This window comes from Alosa sapidissima, chromosome 9, assembly GCF_018492685.1.
Source record: "Alosa sapidissima isolate fAloSap1 chromosome 9, fAloSap1.pri, whole genome shotgun sequence".
Lineage (NCBI taxonomy): Eukaryota > Metazoa > Chordata > Actinopteri > Clupeiformes > Clupeidae > Alosa > Alosa sapidissima.
This window is the reverse complement of record NC_055965.1, coordinates 18442855-18458437: the sequence shown is the minus strand read 5'-3', so window position 1 is coordinate 18458437 and position 15583 is coordinate 18442855. Positions and strand designations below refer to the sequence as shown.

General features: G+C 40.4%; 1 protein-coding gene across 2 annotated transcripts; it reads left to right on the top strand.

Moving 5' to 3' along the window:
• The first annotated feature begins 5446 nt into the window (after positions 1-5446).
• LOC121718632 lies at positions 5447-12958 on the top strand. Of its 2 annotated transcripts, XM_042103718.1 has the most exons (7): positions 5447-5599; positions 6505-6780; positions 8653-8982; positions 9119-9244; positions 11754-11896; positions 12042-12047; positions 12241-12958. In XM_042103718.1, the coding sequence occupies exons 1-5, from the start codon at positions 5527-5529 to the stop codon at positions 11855-11857; spliced, it is 909 nt and encodes a 302-aa protein (XP_041959652.1). In that variant the 5' UTR covers positions 5447-5526; the 3' UTR covers positions 11858-11896; positions 12042-12047; positions 12241-12958. The 2 variants fall into 2 exon arrangements, with proteins under 2 accessions (XP_041959652.1, XP_041959651.1); XM_042103717.1 differs by having other exon boundaries at positions 5448-5599; positions 11754-12958.
• Positions 12959-15583: the final 2625 nt, after the last annotated feature.

The following is a 15583-nucleotide window of genomic DNA, read 5'->3' as shown; positions in this document are numbered from 1 at the left end:
AAGTGTGTGCGTGTGTGAGTGTCTGTGTGTGTGTGTGCGTGTGTGTATGTATGTATGTGTTTGTGTGTGTGTGTGTGTGTGAGTGTGAGAGAGAGAGAGAGAGAGAGAGAGAGAGAGAGAGAGAGAGAGAGTGTGTGTGTGTGTGTGTGTGAGTGTGAGAGAGAGAGAGAGAGAGAGAGAGTGTGTGTGTGCATGCTTGGCGGCATGGGAATCTGAGGTCTGGTGAATAGTACGGGAGTAGTTCTATTTATGTGAGAGATAACGTGGGTGTGAGAACCTCCGCGAGAGATGACCTCCAGGAGGGGGTGAGGGACAGCCTTTCTTTCATATCGTTTCGTTCTTATCTCTTGTTTTTACTGTTTGTGGCTGTTTGCCTGTTGTGATGTCTTGGTTGTAAAAAATATATATATATATATATCGGACTTTCAGGAAATCCAGTTCGTGTAAGGCTCCACCTCCGAACACTCTGACTTAAAATTCATCACCTCTTTCAGGGACTTTTCTGAATCTCCTCTCTGTGTTCTGTGACAACTTCTACGTATATGGTAGGAAAGCTTTACTTCTATCAAAGATCCTTATCAACCGTCTCTGCTTCTATTAATATAGAAACGCTTTCTTATTTGCATGAGGTTTCACGTTTGTGTTGCTCCGACATCTCAACAAATACAAGAAATGTTGGTAATACTTTCTCTGAAGGTCATCACTGTAATGATTTATGCCTATTCTGATAATATGAAGTGATCGTAAGTCATTATAATAATTTTGATAATCGTTTACAAGAAAGCGCTGAGATTATATATCAATGTTCGTAATGCATTATGATCTGTTGCTCTAATGTATTATAATTGATACACAAGATTATATAATATTATGAGCCAAAAAAACTGAGGTTATTCTCCAGATCATCTAGACAGTGGTAGAACCCTCTCCCTGGAACTGCAAAGTGAACCTTCACAAGAATGAACCATGTATTAGGTATAGAATGGTATAATGGTGATTAACGCTAACCTGAGAAGCATCTACAACTGGTTTTGAATAGCTAAATAGATGTGACTTAATTTAGCAACCTCAGGAAGGGGACCAGACTTCCTTCATACGTCTTTTCTTTTTCTAACCAGACATCCGAGTAAATTGGCTCTCACCACTCTGAACCCGCACATGGGATTTGCCACGTTCCTCTGGGGACTCCTCTGGATTACCCTTCTGTGTCCTGTCGCCTCCTGGTGGCCAAGTAAGAACACCTAATTTCAGTAAATATGAGAGACATTTGTTCTCTTTTTCTCAGCCCTTGGATCGAATTAAATCCTCTTCATTTTGAAAAAAGCGGATCGATCCCCAACGTCTTGTGGTGAAGTATGGTGATGGAGCCACAGCATCCTGCAGTAGTACTGACCCTGATGCTGTCATACGCTGGAATGCAACAGTGGGAGCTAAGGAAGAGAAAACTATGAAGCTGGAGGGTGGACAGTGTGACTGACTAGTCACTGAATAATGGCATAACATGCTTTTCAGAAACAAAATTTAATGGTAAAGAACAGACCCATCGACCCATCACCATTTTCAGTGAGTATATTCCTAGTGTCCTGACATGGAGTCTACTACTTATATAGCATGCACATAATTTAATGTAATTTACAATGCTGTGTTGTGGTTATCTGGAAAAAGATATACGGTATTTAATCAACATGCAGTGTTGATAGCAAATTGCATGCCTTTTGGGAAAAAAAGTACTACAGTGCACTTTAGAAAAGTACCCTTATGCTTTAAAAACTTTATTGATATTCATATTTTAATTGCATTCAATGAACCCACCCACACATGGAATTTGCCACACTCCTTTGGGGACTCCACTGGATCACTTGGAGGTGTCCTGTCACCTCTTGCTGGTCAGGTAAGAACATTATATTTCAGTAAATATGAGAGGTGTTTGTGGTGAAGTATGGTGATCCAGCCACAGCATACTGCAGTATCAATGACCCCATAATACCCCTACTGACCTGTTCCCTGTTATCGTCCAGTCTTCTGTCTTTCTGTTAATCAGTCTGTGTATTTTTACCCTCCTGTTCCTCTGTCCTTTGTCGGTTTGTCTCTCTGTTTACCCTGTCTGAGTCATGTCCGTAAGTAAGTTCATGAATGTAAGTTTGTAGTAGTAGTAGTTTGTTACAATAAAGTGGGTTTTTCTAAACTTTCGCCTGGAAGATTCTTGCCCTTGGGTCCTATCCTGCTGTACCGTGACAAAAACATGCTCACAATTTTGTAAATTGTGGTTAAAAATTTAATAATGAGCAAACTATATAAAAATCTCTTGCAATGAATGACCCCTCCAGGGTTCTGTAAATATGAATATTTCGCAGCTTACTGGAAGCTAGTGATGGCAGTCTGGCACAGAAGCTTCGATACGTGCTTCAAACAACAATTCCATTTGAACCGCTGCTCTGAAGGTTGCTTTGGTATGGAAAAATTATATATGAAGCAGAAACTGCTTCATTCTCTGAATGAATCACCTGTACGGTGTACATTTTAGGACATCCTCATCTGTCAGGCTCATGTCTCAGACATCAGATGAAAAGGAGTCAGGTCTCAGGAAAAGCACTGTCAGAAAAAGGGGAGTCAGACAAAAAGTTCTCAGATGAAAAGTTCTCAGACTCAGGTTTCAGGAAAACCGCTATTTCTGTTAACTGGTACAACAAGCAAACTTATTTGGGATATATTATAGAGTTACATTTGTTCAACTTTTATGAGCGAGCAATAGCACAATTTGAGCGCAGAAAAATATTTTGAGCGAGCACACAAATTATATTTTGATATATTATACTATATTCTGTTGTGCTCCACAAATGTCATTGCCTGTTTGCTAATATCAATATGTATGTGCAACATTAGCCCCCTTTCTTTCAGTTTCACTGTACGTGCTCACATAAACTGTTCCTCAGCTAGCTCAGTAGATCTCTGTCGCGCTCGCTCAACTTTGTCTGTATGCTCGCTCAAAACTGTCGACAACTTTACGTTGGTTCCACAATTCATCAACCAATCAGAAAATTCAGGGGCTGAAGTCCAATTCTCATTGGCTGCTGAAGTCCACAACGCCTAGCGCCTTTTTATCTGATGTCTGAAACCTGAATCTGATTACTTTTTATCTAAGACCTTTTAGTCTGACTCCGCTTTTCCTGAGACCTGACTCCTTTTCATCTGATGTCTGAGACATGACTGTGTAATTCCGTAAACTTGACAGCGGTTTTCCTGAGACCTGATGCCTGACACCTGAGTCTGACAGCTGAGGATGTCCTAAAATGTACACTGTATGCTGGTCGTGTTCCTGGTTTTAGTGGTTCTGATCAGGAGGAGGCACTGCAAAAGAAATGAGCCCCATCAATGAGAGAGCCCCTCCATGTGAAATGAAATCAGCAGAAGCAGGAGAAGAGCCTCCGATCACACTCAAGGTCCCAAAATGGTGTCTGGCCATGATACTGCATACCTTGTGAGAATTTGCATATTTTTTTAAATGTTTAATAATCTTATTCATATAACCACTGCTCCCTGAATGCAAGGAAATGGGATACAACATGGATAAGAGATAATGCTTAATTGGACCGAAATAATTGACACAGTTGAATCATATGAGCATTGTATGTGTTTTCTTGAATATACTAACATTTATACACATATCTTTGTATGCATTCCACATGAAATATATTTTTGTATGCATATCATTATATACATTACAGTCATGGAATTTCTGGAATATCATACACTTTCTAATCTAAGTCTATTCCAAGCATAGAAAGTTGGGGAATGGGGGTTGGGGGATGTTGTTGTAGCAGTTTAAAATGCACTTGCCAAAATGCATTAATACAAATATATGTCCATGCAAAAATGGTGCATATCTTATTTGCTTTACTGTTTGCTTGAGTAGCTAAAAAAAACAGCAAAAGATTATTGAATGCTAAGCAGCTGCTCTGAAATCGTTGGTCAGTATACTGTACCATTATAGGTCACATGGAAATTCATTTTTTTGTCAGGAAAAGTCATGGAACGAGTGGGAACCCTGATTACATCGGCAAAAATGTATATACAAATCTATATACATTATACACAAAAATGATATTGTATGTTACAATAAAAACAATTGAAAATATATTCTCTGTTGGACTACATATTAAATTTGATAATGCAAAACAAAAAAAGCGACTGAATGCAAGAACATAATGTGTGGACAAGACTGCATTCATTTAGCTCTCAATTGTCACCTTGAAGAACAGTGTGTCAAAACAAAAATGGAATAATCATGGCTACAGCGCCCATACCACATCCGGGACCCAGGTCATCATTTCCTGATCCCACCCCATCTCTCTCTCCCACTCACTTCCTGTCAGTGTGCTCTGAATAAAGGCAAAACACCCCAAAAATATACTTCTCATGTACTTATACAGTATATACTCAGCACTTGGATGTAAACAATTGAAGGATTTTATACATACAGCAAAGAGAAGAGAACTTGAGCTTGAATCAAATTACTTGAGGCCATCAGGCAAATAAAGACCTCTGCAAGGGCAGATTAAAACAAGGTTCACTTCACATGATCAGCACAGGGGAAGCATAGCATCTTTAGCCTTATCGTTGCACCAGTGCAATCCCTGCTGTAGGTCAGCAGTTTGTCTGCAACGGATTTGTTTTTATGAGGGGCAACATTTTAACAGACACACCCATCCACAGACACAGATGCAAAACTGCATTCGGGAGAACGTCATTCTCCTTTGTGGCTACAAATAGACTTAGAATAGATCTAGAATATTCTCCCTACAGAGCTAATTTCATGCACTAACTTGCACTCATTCTCACGCTTAACAAATCATTGGCTATTAACAAAGCAGACTTGCTCCCTCCTATGAACTGCTGTGCTAAATGACTGTGTGCATGTGTGTATGGGAGGGTGAGGGGAAGGAGAGAGTTGAGTGGGACGTATAATATCTGCACATATCTGTGCAGAGCTAGGGGTGGGGTAATCTAGTTTTAGGTTTAGATATAGGGTGGGATACGAGGACAACAATAAGGTTCGTAAAGATTTTTTGTGACAGATATTAGCAATATTTGCTACAACCTGGCACAATACATATAACACTGTTTTTTTGTGCACTGCCCCTGCCTCTGAAATAAATACATTACATTGAGCTCAGAGTTTCAATTACACATTTCTTTGAACATTTGTGTAGTTGTTACATGAAAATGAGGAAACAAATAAATACTGTAACTAAAAATAATCAACAATGGGTGGTGGTGGTTCCTGAGCACATCTCTGTGAGTGAGAGATAAAGTGTGTGTGTGTGTGTGTGTGTGTGTGTGTGTGTGTGTGTGTGTGTATATACATGTGTCTCTGTCTCTCTGTGTGTGTGTGTGTGTGTGGTTTCTGTATGTCTGTGTACAGTACGTGTGTGTGATATGATGATATAACCACAGGAAAGGGTCAGGCACAGTCTGGTCAGTTTGATCTGACTCTCAAGCATATGTCTCTAACCTCTGAACACAAACATGGAATTTTTCACTCTTCTTCAGCAACATCTTTGGATCACCATTCTGTGTTTTGCCGACTTTTATGTATCAGGTATGATATCTTCATTTCCCAAAAATAAACGTAAAAGAGAATTTTGGGTAACGCTTTACTTGAAGGTATCTTGGATTGAGTCATGAAATGGTATAAAGCTTCTGTCAATAAGTATCCTTCGGTTTTTGTCATGACAATTTAGGGTTAGGGTTCATGTGTCATGACAGTGTCATGTCACTCTTATGTAGATTTTATGTAGACCGAATTTTGTTAAAGAGTTGTGAAGAACTGAAGAATTTTCTTGAAATAAGAAGAGGTAATTCCAGATTGGACTGAATCAAGTACAGAAAATAAAATGACGGCTATGTTTTCTTCCAACCCATTTGTGTTTTCATATTGGACATTACTGTCAGTAGATAGTGGGCTACTGTAGCCTAGGTATGAGTTTTTTTTTATCTATGCCTAATTTACACCCAATCTTCTACCCACATGAGCCATATTGAAGATGCTCGTATGAGTCTTTTCTGCTCTTATGCTCTTCATCTAAATAAACAGACAAAACTACCCCCCCCCCCCCCAAACACACACACACACACACCCTTGGTGGAGTCAGGTGAACATCCAGGGTTCAGAAAGCAAAAGTCCTGCTGTCTCTTTATTTGAACCATCTAGAAAACCAATTGATTCTAGTGAGCACAACTCTTCAGCCAGGTAGGTCGACCAGCTAATGATATCACCTGTGTTGAACGCACAGGCAGAAGGAATACCTGACTTTTAGGACTTCTGAAGCCGCGGTTGTCCTCCGCTGGTCAGGCATTAGTCGAAAGGAACCTGCAGAGACGGTTTATGAACTGTTTGGTTCTTCTGGAACCTGCATAGATGATTCATGAACTGTGGTTCTTCTTTGCTGCACCACAACCTGCTCACTGCTTGCCGTTTCTCTGTGTCTCTGTTGGGGAGTGCAGTTCGGGACTGCACTGTGGAGATGGAGCCGGTGATCGATCCCCCCAGTCTGGTGGTGAAGTACGGAGACCCAGCCTCCGCAATCTGCCGCACGCAGCACAACGCATTTATAACTGGCTGGGAAGCACCAGTGGAAGCTACACGTGCTGCGGGCTCACATCAGGCGGTCTGGGAGGTGTCCAGCCTGACCAACTGGTCTCTAGCAAAAGGCATAACTTGCTATGGCATTTATGTTGGATATGCGGAATGCCTGGCCATACTATCTATCACCATTTACAGTGAGTGAATCTGTTGTGTCATTTGGTCCAAAACAGCATTCAAATAATACCGTCAGTGCTATTGTATTCATACAACTGTGTCATGTGGTGTAGAGTTTGTAAAGCTTAAAAAAACACTTGTAAGAAGTCACAGAAACTTAAAATGGATTCTTGATGTTAAAATGTGACTATACAGTATAACATACTTTAAACAGCATCTTTCAACAAGTAGTATGCAAATTATATTTGTATTTATCTCCAAAATCCTTGTCAAATAACCATACTGTGAAGAGTGTTGTTTTACTTGAATATGTTTGTACAGTGACATACACATACTGTACAGTGACGCAGTTAGAAACTTTTTTGGCCCCTTGAGTTGATAATCTAAGTTCTTGTCTTTGCTATAAGCATAAAGGCATTTATCAGTGTCATGTTTGGTTAGTGAACTTCTATAAGTGTGACACTATTTCAGAGGCCTTTACCTATATGGTTGAGATACTGTAGGTGTTGATCACAGGAGCGTAAGCCCCAGTTCAAGTATGCAGTGACAAGAGACCCTGTAATGTGTACGTGATTCAGCCATTACAGGCAAAATAGCCACTGGCAACGCGGAAACGTTGTGCAACAAAGTTAAGATAATTTAAACTTTTGAGCCGATAAGCGATTGGTAACAAACAAATTGTCATATAGGCTATGTGTAATAGCCTGGCGGGCCATCCTATATCATTGACATGTATAGTCTGGCATCGAACCATTCACCTCGCTTAATCCAAGGGGCGGGCAGAGAATTGTCTTTCAAACTGCCTAGGCATGCAATAGGCCAGCGCTACGACCATATCCGTATCCGGTCGGCAAAACGGCAAATACATCCTTCTTCGAAAGGAATGACTTAAGTGCATTGTGTTGCTCAACTTTCAAAGAAAAGCACAAGTCCAACTTCTCCAAAGTTGACGCCAACGCCGATTCAAACAACCGCTCTTCGTTCACCATAGCCACCTTCCTTGTTCACCGTCGCAGGACTGTCGTTATCCTGTTAAGCCCACCTTAAGACTCTCTAACAAAATAGAGCGCTGTGATTGGATGAGGTCCACGGCGTCAGCCAATCGAAATTCCTATGGTTCGATACTAGATGTACAGGCTGAGCAAATTAATTTGCTGCCGCTAGGGTGCGTCTAGATTTCTAGGCTATATGTGTAAGTCTCCACTAGGTAAACTCAGGGGCCCATTAGCCAGGAACAATGACATGTATCCTACATTACATAATGTCACTGTGGTCCTTTCTACACACGATCATTTCACAAAGTCAGATAAATGTCTAAAGGCATAAAGGCTTTTATTGAAGGTTATTACATCCACCAGGGTTGTCTCTGCCTGGGTGCAGGATCATGCAAAAACTACAGGCCCGATTACTGATGGAAGTCGGTGGAAAGGTGTGTAGCATGGCCCAAGGAAGAACCCATAACATTTTGGAGCAGATTCGACTCCTGGGCCTGCTCAAGTTCTGCTTTCGCTAACTGTTGCACCATGGCATTCAGACCTAGTTAGCCCCCCAGTGTTTAAAGCAAGGAAGTGCATTTCTTTATAGATTGTCTCACCCAAAAGAGTGCCAATTATGTAAAAAAAAATCTGGAAAAAGTTCTGAGGGTAAATTTGAGGAAAAGCCATTAACAATTTTTGGGGGGCGCTAATTCTGAAAATCTTACCAAGATGAATTTTGAGATTCGTTACTATGGAACAGATTAGATTGTGTGAAGATTAAATTTGAGATTCCAGACAAAATTGATCTCATTCTTCTCAGCATTGCTGGTGATGCTGACAACTTCAGACAGATCTGAAAACATACACTTGGAAGTAAAAAATATTTTCAAGTTTTTGGTGTATGTGTTTCTACAGAAATTCCTGAGCGTGTGACGCTAAGCCACTCTGATCCAGTGCTCAAGGGAGCGGAGAACCGGCTGGAGTTCTCGCTGGAGTGTGATGTTAAGGGCGTAGCTCCAGTCGAGAACCTCACTGTCATCTGGTTCAGAGGACACACTGAGCTGGGACGCTCGGAGTTCCCCCAGCTCTATCGGTCAGACGACGTCACTGTGAGGGCTAATCTGAGTATCATAGCTTCCAGAGAGGACAACAAAGCCTCCTACAGCTGTGCTGCCCAACTGGACCTGAACACAGCTGAGCCCATTCCTGACACCAGATCGAATAGTGTCCTACTGGAAGACTTATGTGGGTTTTAAATTAAAAAATATATACAGTGAATACATATAAATATATATAAATATAACAACAAAACAACAAAAAGTAAACAAATGACAGTCTTTTACTCCTCTTATTGATTATCTCTTTCTTTCCCCTCCCACAGACAAATACGCAAGAGAGGTATCCGGTGGCGATGTGCGCCTAACAGAGGGTGACACACTGAAGGTGAACTACACAAGTGATGCCAATCCCGGTGTGATGGAACCAAGCGGAGAGTTACCGTCTGTAGGTGGGTGTGGCCAAAAGCTCGGCATCAGAATGAGGAATAGTAATGGAGGGGCAGTAGCAGTCGGTCGATTCAGGTTTGATTCGATTCACTGTTTCAAGTCAGTGTCACTTTTGATAAATATGTCTGCGCTAAATATCACTCAACTTTAGAAAGATACCTGTATTTTGTTATGGCTTGTAAAAGGTCAAGCAACAATAAGCAACAAGCAACTACTACAACAACAACTAAATGCTAATTAAATAAGAGAAAATACAAAAATGTGAACAATCTAAATCAGTTTTAAAATGCAGCAAAAATGTCAATACTTTCAAATACCTGCTATATAGCAAATGACATACGTCAGTGATCACAAAAACTGGGCAGAGGACAAAACCCAGCTATATTAGTCACAGCTTTCACACAAACATTACCTGACAAAGACCAGGGACTTAAGCATCAAAAGTTTTTTTCAAATGGATTCATATTAGCCTAGAAATCTAGACGCGCCCCTAGCGGCAGCAAATTACATTTGCTGCCAGGGCTAGTCTAGCAACTCTCCGTTGGCTTGTGAGCTCCAGAAATCGAAACCCAATCACTTGATAGCCTACTTGATAGCCAGTTGAATAAATGTTTGTCTAGTATGTGATGACTACTTTCTGTTGAACAGCTTTGGTAATAACAGGTGTTGACCACTGTCACATGACACACGTCTTTAATACTCATGCCTCTCTACACAATGATTATAATTCCTCTATTTTTGGGTTAAAGGAAAATTCCGGTATTTAGCACTTTAAGGCCCTTTTCTGGTTTGTTTTGGATGAACTAGAGTGGTGGACACCGAAATTTTGACGATTGGTCCTGTCTCGACTTTTCTGACTCGTTTTGAATCGCCTTTGACTACTCAGAGTGGCTGCCAACAGGCATGCTCAAACATGTCCTAAAACAACCCTTAAAGTTTGTTTTCAAAACTGTGCAACTCACCGAGTGGTTAGTGGTGTTCGTTGATGTTCCAAAACAAGTAGCATAGCGACAAAAAACAAACCAGAAAAGGGACTCAAAGTGCTAAATACCGGAATTTTCCTTAAAATACATCACACCCTATTTTCCAATGTTAAATTATAAATGTTGATATCATTATGACCGCCGCGCAGCGCAGTGGATAGCATGGAACCATTGTTTTTCGTTTTGATCTGTAGCCCCCCCGCTGGACTGAACCCCCCGAAAGGAGGGTAGGGCAGACACAGTTTTCTGTGAATATCTCGAGAACTGTAGGGTTTAGGAGGACCACCTTTTTTTTGTATGTTGATCTCAAGGGGCCATGTCAACCCATTCCATAACCACTCATTTCATGTATAGCGCCACCTAGTTAAACACAAAAAAGTAAAAATGAGGTGTTGTAATCGCAGGTATCTGTGACCTAACATAGTCAAAACTGCACAAAATTGGAAGTGTAGGATCATTATGACACCCTCTGAATGCACGCCAAGTTTCTTGGAATTCCGTTCATGGGGGGCCACACAATACATTGATTTATGTTACTATACACCAACTGGTCTGTAGGTGGCTGGAGAGTTTTCTGTGAATATCTCGAGAACTGTAGGGCCTAGGAGGACCACCTTTTTTTTGTATGTTGGTCTTACGGGGCCATGTCAACCCATCCCATTACCAATTATTTCATGTATAGCGCCACCTAGTTAAAAATTAAAAAGCAAACAATTAGGTGTTTTCATCACACTCTGTCTGACATTGTCAAAACTGCACGAAATTGAAAGTGTTGGATCATTATGACACCCTCCGAATGCATGCCAAGTTTAGTGAACTTTCGTTCATGGGGAGCCTTACAATATAATAATTTATGTGTACATTTAGTGACCTTACACCAACAGAGTTTTCTGTGAATATCTTGAGAACCGTAGGGCCTAGGATGACCAATTTTTGTGTGTGTTTGCCTCCAGGGGTCATGTTAACCCATTCCATATGCACACATGTGCATAAACAGATACACACGCACACACATATTCACAGTAATCATACGTATGACACATACTCACACAGTAGACATATGTACGCATCCATGCACATGCACACACACAGGCACATACGCAGGCACACACACAAGCACGCACACACACACACACACACACACACACACACACACATAAACATAAACATGTACACGCACACATGCACACAATTCAAGAATTTCTCAGAATTATGAACACGCAAGATGGGGGTGGGGTTGTATAAAATGAATTTTACATGTGAAATCTATGAACTAATCATGTTTTGGTACTTGTTGTCTAGCAGATTCCAGTGAGAATTGAGTGTGCATAATGCAATTTAGTGAGACAGTTGGAATCATATATGCCTTTCAGCGTGATTTATTTTTGTGGAAAAAATGTGCTGGACTGGGCGGCGGTCATATTTTGTACCGCTCTGCGGTACATCTAGTTTTATTAAAATTATGGAGCAACAAAGATCTCAGGACAGGTTGTCCTTATAAAATAATCTCTCACTCTCTCTCTTGCAGGTAACTCGAGGAGAATCATATTAGGAGTGGTGGTTGTTGTAGTACTGGTTCTGATCCTGGCTGTAGTGGTTCTGGTCCGGTGGAAGTGCTTCAAAAAGTCATGATGAGAGATAAACTCACAGCCCACAAAGGAACCCAAACCAAAAACCCAAGACCCACAATTGTGTCTGACTACTACAGAGGAACCCCCACATCCTCTGAATCAGTATATATTGTTATCCGTGGTTTCAGTAATTCGCGGTTCATCACAACCGAAAACAGTACAGTTGTGTAAGCCCCATCTTTTTGGCCAACACTTTTGCATTTCAAAAGAATGCCTTTTGCAGTCAATTTACATCTGTGTGTGTACCTGTGTTCAATCTGTATTGTCTTAGCTGGCCATGGCAATGATTCCCAACTCCCGCGCTCATGCATACAGTGGCCATTTGGCCTCTGCTCTCGCCACCCTGTTGAGAGCTTAACTCATTCCTGGGCCTGCCTTGGACCACAGGAAAATATTCTGAATTCTAAGATTTGTGTCAAAGGAGAAATTATAATCTGCTTGTGTTTTGATCAAAGGAGTTTCCTCCACTACACAGGAGGCCAAGCTAAACTAATTAGCATACAGCAAAACTCAAATCCACCAGAGCAACTGTACTCTGATGGTTACCTCTGAAATCACTGTACATGTATGTTGTGAATAATACATTCATGATTGGTCTTAAATTAATACTTGTAATGTGGGCAACAGTCTGATCATGATTACATTACAAGCTAATGTATCTGTGCATAGTTTTGGACTAAGAAATACACTGTCGTCTATATGTACAGTATGTGATCAATTGGTATACTGCTATTCTTAACTTGTTACTGTAATTTGTTAAGTTTATCTCTGTGTTTTTGGTTGAGCTTCCTTTGTTTGTTACATTGTTACAGTAGACTACGGTATGTGAGTTTACTTACATTCAACTGAAGTGATATTGATTACATTTACCTTTCAAGGCTTAGTGCTTAAATAAATTGTTAATCTGCTTAGGCTACCAATCGTATATCGGGATCAAAAGAGTATATAGTTATACATATCTCTAATTGAACTTCATTGAAATGTGAAAGCAGACGGTTGATCAGCTGTGTTCTAAAGAATGTTTGATTCAAATCAGCAAATGCCACGATGAATGGTAACAAATAGGCTAGGTTATGTAGGCTAAAGTCATATCGTGGGGAGTTTATTATTTTGTTTTGGCAAGTAGCCGTATAATAAGCGGGATAATGTATAGAACGCCGGTCATTACTGTGAAAATAAGTCCCTTCCCAGTAATGACCGGCGTTCTATACATTGTCCCTTACATATTATGCACCACCTGTCTATACTTTGTATATCACATTGTACTTTTCTGCTTTTTTGCACTTCTGGTTAGACATAAATGGCATTTTGCTGCTTTTGTTCTTACTCTGCACAATGTTAATAAAGTTGAATTGAATCTTATTAAGGAACAGGTAAAGAATGTTGCCACCCCATCTGATCTGCATGCCACCATGGTACACCATGATAAAAGTGATAATAAAATAAATTTTAAATAAAATAAAATATATGTTATATGTTTTTTTGTTTTATCTTGCTCTATTAGGCTGTAGTATGAAAAATCTGTGATTTTTATTTCAAAGGACCCTCCAATTCAATTTCTATGAACCTCTACCAAACGGTTGAGGTGCCAGTTTATGGTAAAAGTCAGTTTGGCATGAGATTATTGTGTTGTATTATCTTGTAGCCCTGATATATTTCATGCTTATGCATGGTTTTTAAACATATGCTGTGTTTACAGTAGTAGTATACATTTGAAAACAGTATATGGCTAATATGATTAATTCATAAACTTTGTCATGTTTTTCTAGTATTATCTATACGGACCTGACATTTACCATAAATTGCCTTATCAACCATTTGGTTGAGCATGTTTTCAAAAATTATTTGACCATGAAAATATGTATATTTTTAATGTAAGTTAATACATGTGTTATTTCACTTCATTTTAACATAATAATGAAGAAAAAAAAACTCTTACTTTTGAAAACTTGGTAGATGTGACTCCACAAAATATGGCCGAAATCGCGTGTTGTGTTCTTAGATCAAACGGAGACGGATATTTCTTTAAAGACTTTACTTAAAGGAACCGTATGTAAGATTGTGGCCAAAACTGGTACTGCAATCACTTTCAAATAACTGTACAGCGGTGTATCCCCTCCCCCCTGACTGGCAGACCTGGCAACCTGGATGCCGAAACACTACTGACTTCGTTATTAGTAGATAGGTGGAGGGTGGCGCATCAGGCCAAAACACAACATGACAACATCAACATCAGTTGAGGGCTGCAACTTCACTTTTTAAATGACAATATCCTGGCCGGACTACTGTTGTCAGTGATATAAGTATTTGAAATGAACATGATTTCTTAATGTCTAGTGACATATCAAGGCCATTTTATGATTAATTGAAATACATTTCTTACATACGGTTCCTTTAACTTCAGCATCAATTACGCTGGTAGCAGCAGTTCTCGAACTCACGTTGTACACACTCATTCTACTCTTACAACTACGCACATTGCCTTGATTACACCACTCACAGTGCCACCTACTGGTGGTGGAGCATATGCATAAATGTCAGTGTACGCAAACACAACATCGTGTCAATTAATTTCTTAAATCGCATATGATGAGAAGGTGTGGCCTTCGACATTACAGAGGTACTGAGCAAATATTTTGTTCTTAACATGTAGTACTCAGATATGGCTCCATATGTTTACACTCAAAACAGTTGGATTTTATGGTAAGATATGGTGTCTTAAAGTGTGCTCTACCAAATGGTTGAGCAGGCAGTTAAAGGGTTAAAAACCTGTGGACCCTGTAGACAAAACTGTAGTCACGTTAAATGCCACAACTGCAGGACAAAAAGACTGGACGTACTGAATTAGTGTGTGTGTGTGTGTGTGTGTGTGTGTGTGTGTGTGTGTGTGTGAGAGAGAGAGAGAGAGAGAGAGAAACATTACCATCAACTGCCCCACCTTGTCACTATCAAACATTCAAGTTCCTCCTCTGTATGTGTTGTTATGTGTGAGAGAGATGATGATGAGTAATGATCCATTTCTCTTGTGTGTGTGTGTGTGTGATGTTTGTGTCTCTCTCTGTGTGTGTGTGTGTGTGTGTGTGATGTTTGTGTCTCTGTGTGTGTGTGTGTGTGTGTGTGTGTGTGTGTGTGTGATGTTTGTGTCTCTGTGTGTGTGTGTGTGTGTGTGTGTGTGTGATGTTTGTGTCTCTCTCTGTGTGTGTGTGTGTGTGTGTCTGTGTGTGTGTGTGTGTCTGTGTCTGTGTGTGTGCGTGTGTGTATGTGTATGTGTGAGTATATGAGGGTGTGCGTGTGTATGTGTGTGTGTGTTTGAGTAAGTGTGATAAAATAGCAGGATGCATGTGTGTATATGTGTGTGTGTGTGTGTACTTATGGAAGTGAGAGATAAAGGTCTGTCTGACATCTGGCGCCAATGAGATAGCGTGCGTCTTTGCTACCTTCCGACGGATACCGTTGTCATTTTCCTGATCAGCACCCACGTTATTTATAGAGCAAAATGTATGCACTTGTGCAAATCTGTCCACTCATGGGCAGGGGCGCCTGCAGGAATTAATGCTATGGTACGCACACCCATCCCCCCCCCCCCCCCGCAAAAAAAAATTCACGCGTGGACAATATTTGTCCGTTTCCCGGTTTACATAGCATAGCAACATTCACATGCAATAATACAACAACAACGTCTTCATTGACCTATTCATTTGGACAACTTGATACAGCCATATACAGG

Bases quoted from the DNA above. Each gene is read 5' to 3' on its own strand.
- LOC121718632 (XM_042103718.1), top strand. From the start codon at position 5,527: ATGGAATTTTTCACTCTTCTTCAGCAACATCTTTGGATCACCATTCTG. The intron at 5,600-6,504 runs GTATGATATCTT...TGGGGAGTGCAG, and splicing joins TGCCGACTTTTATGTATCAG to TTCGGGACTGCACTGTGGAG. The intron at 8,983-9,118 runs GTGGGTTTTAAA...CCCCTCCCACAG, and splicing joins TGTCCTACTGGAAGACTTAT to ACAAATACGCAAGAGAGGTA.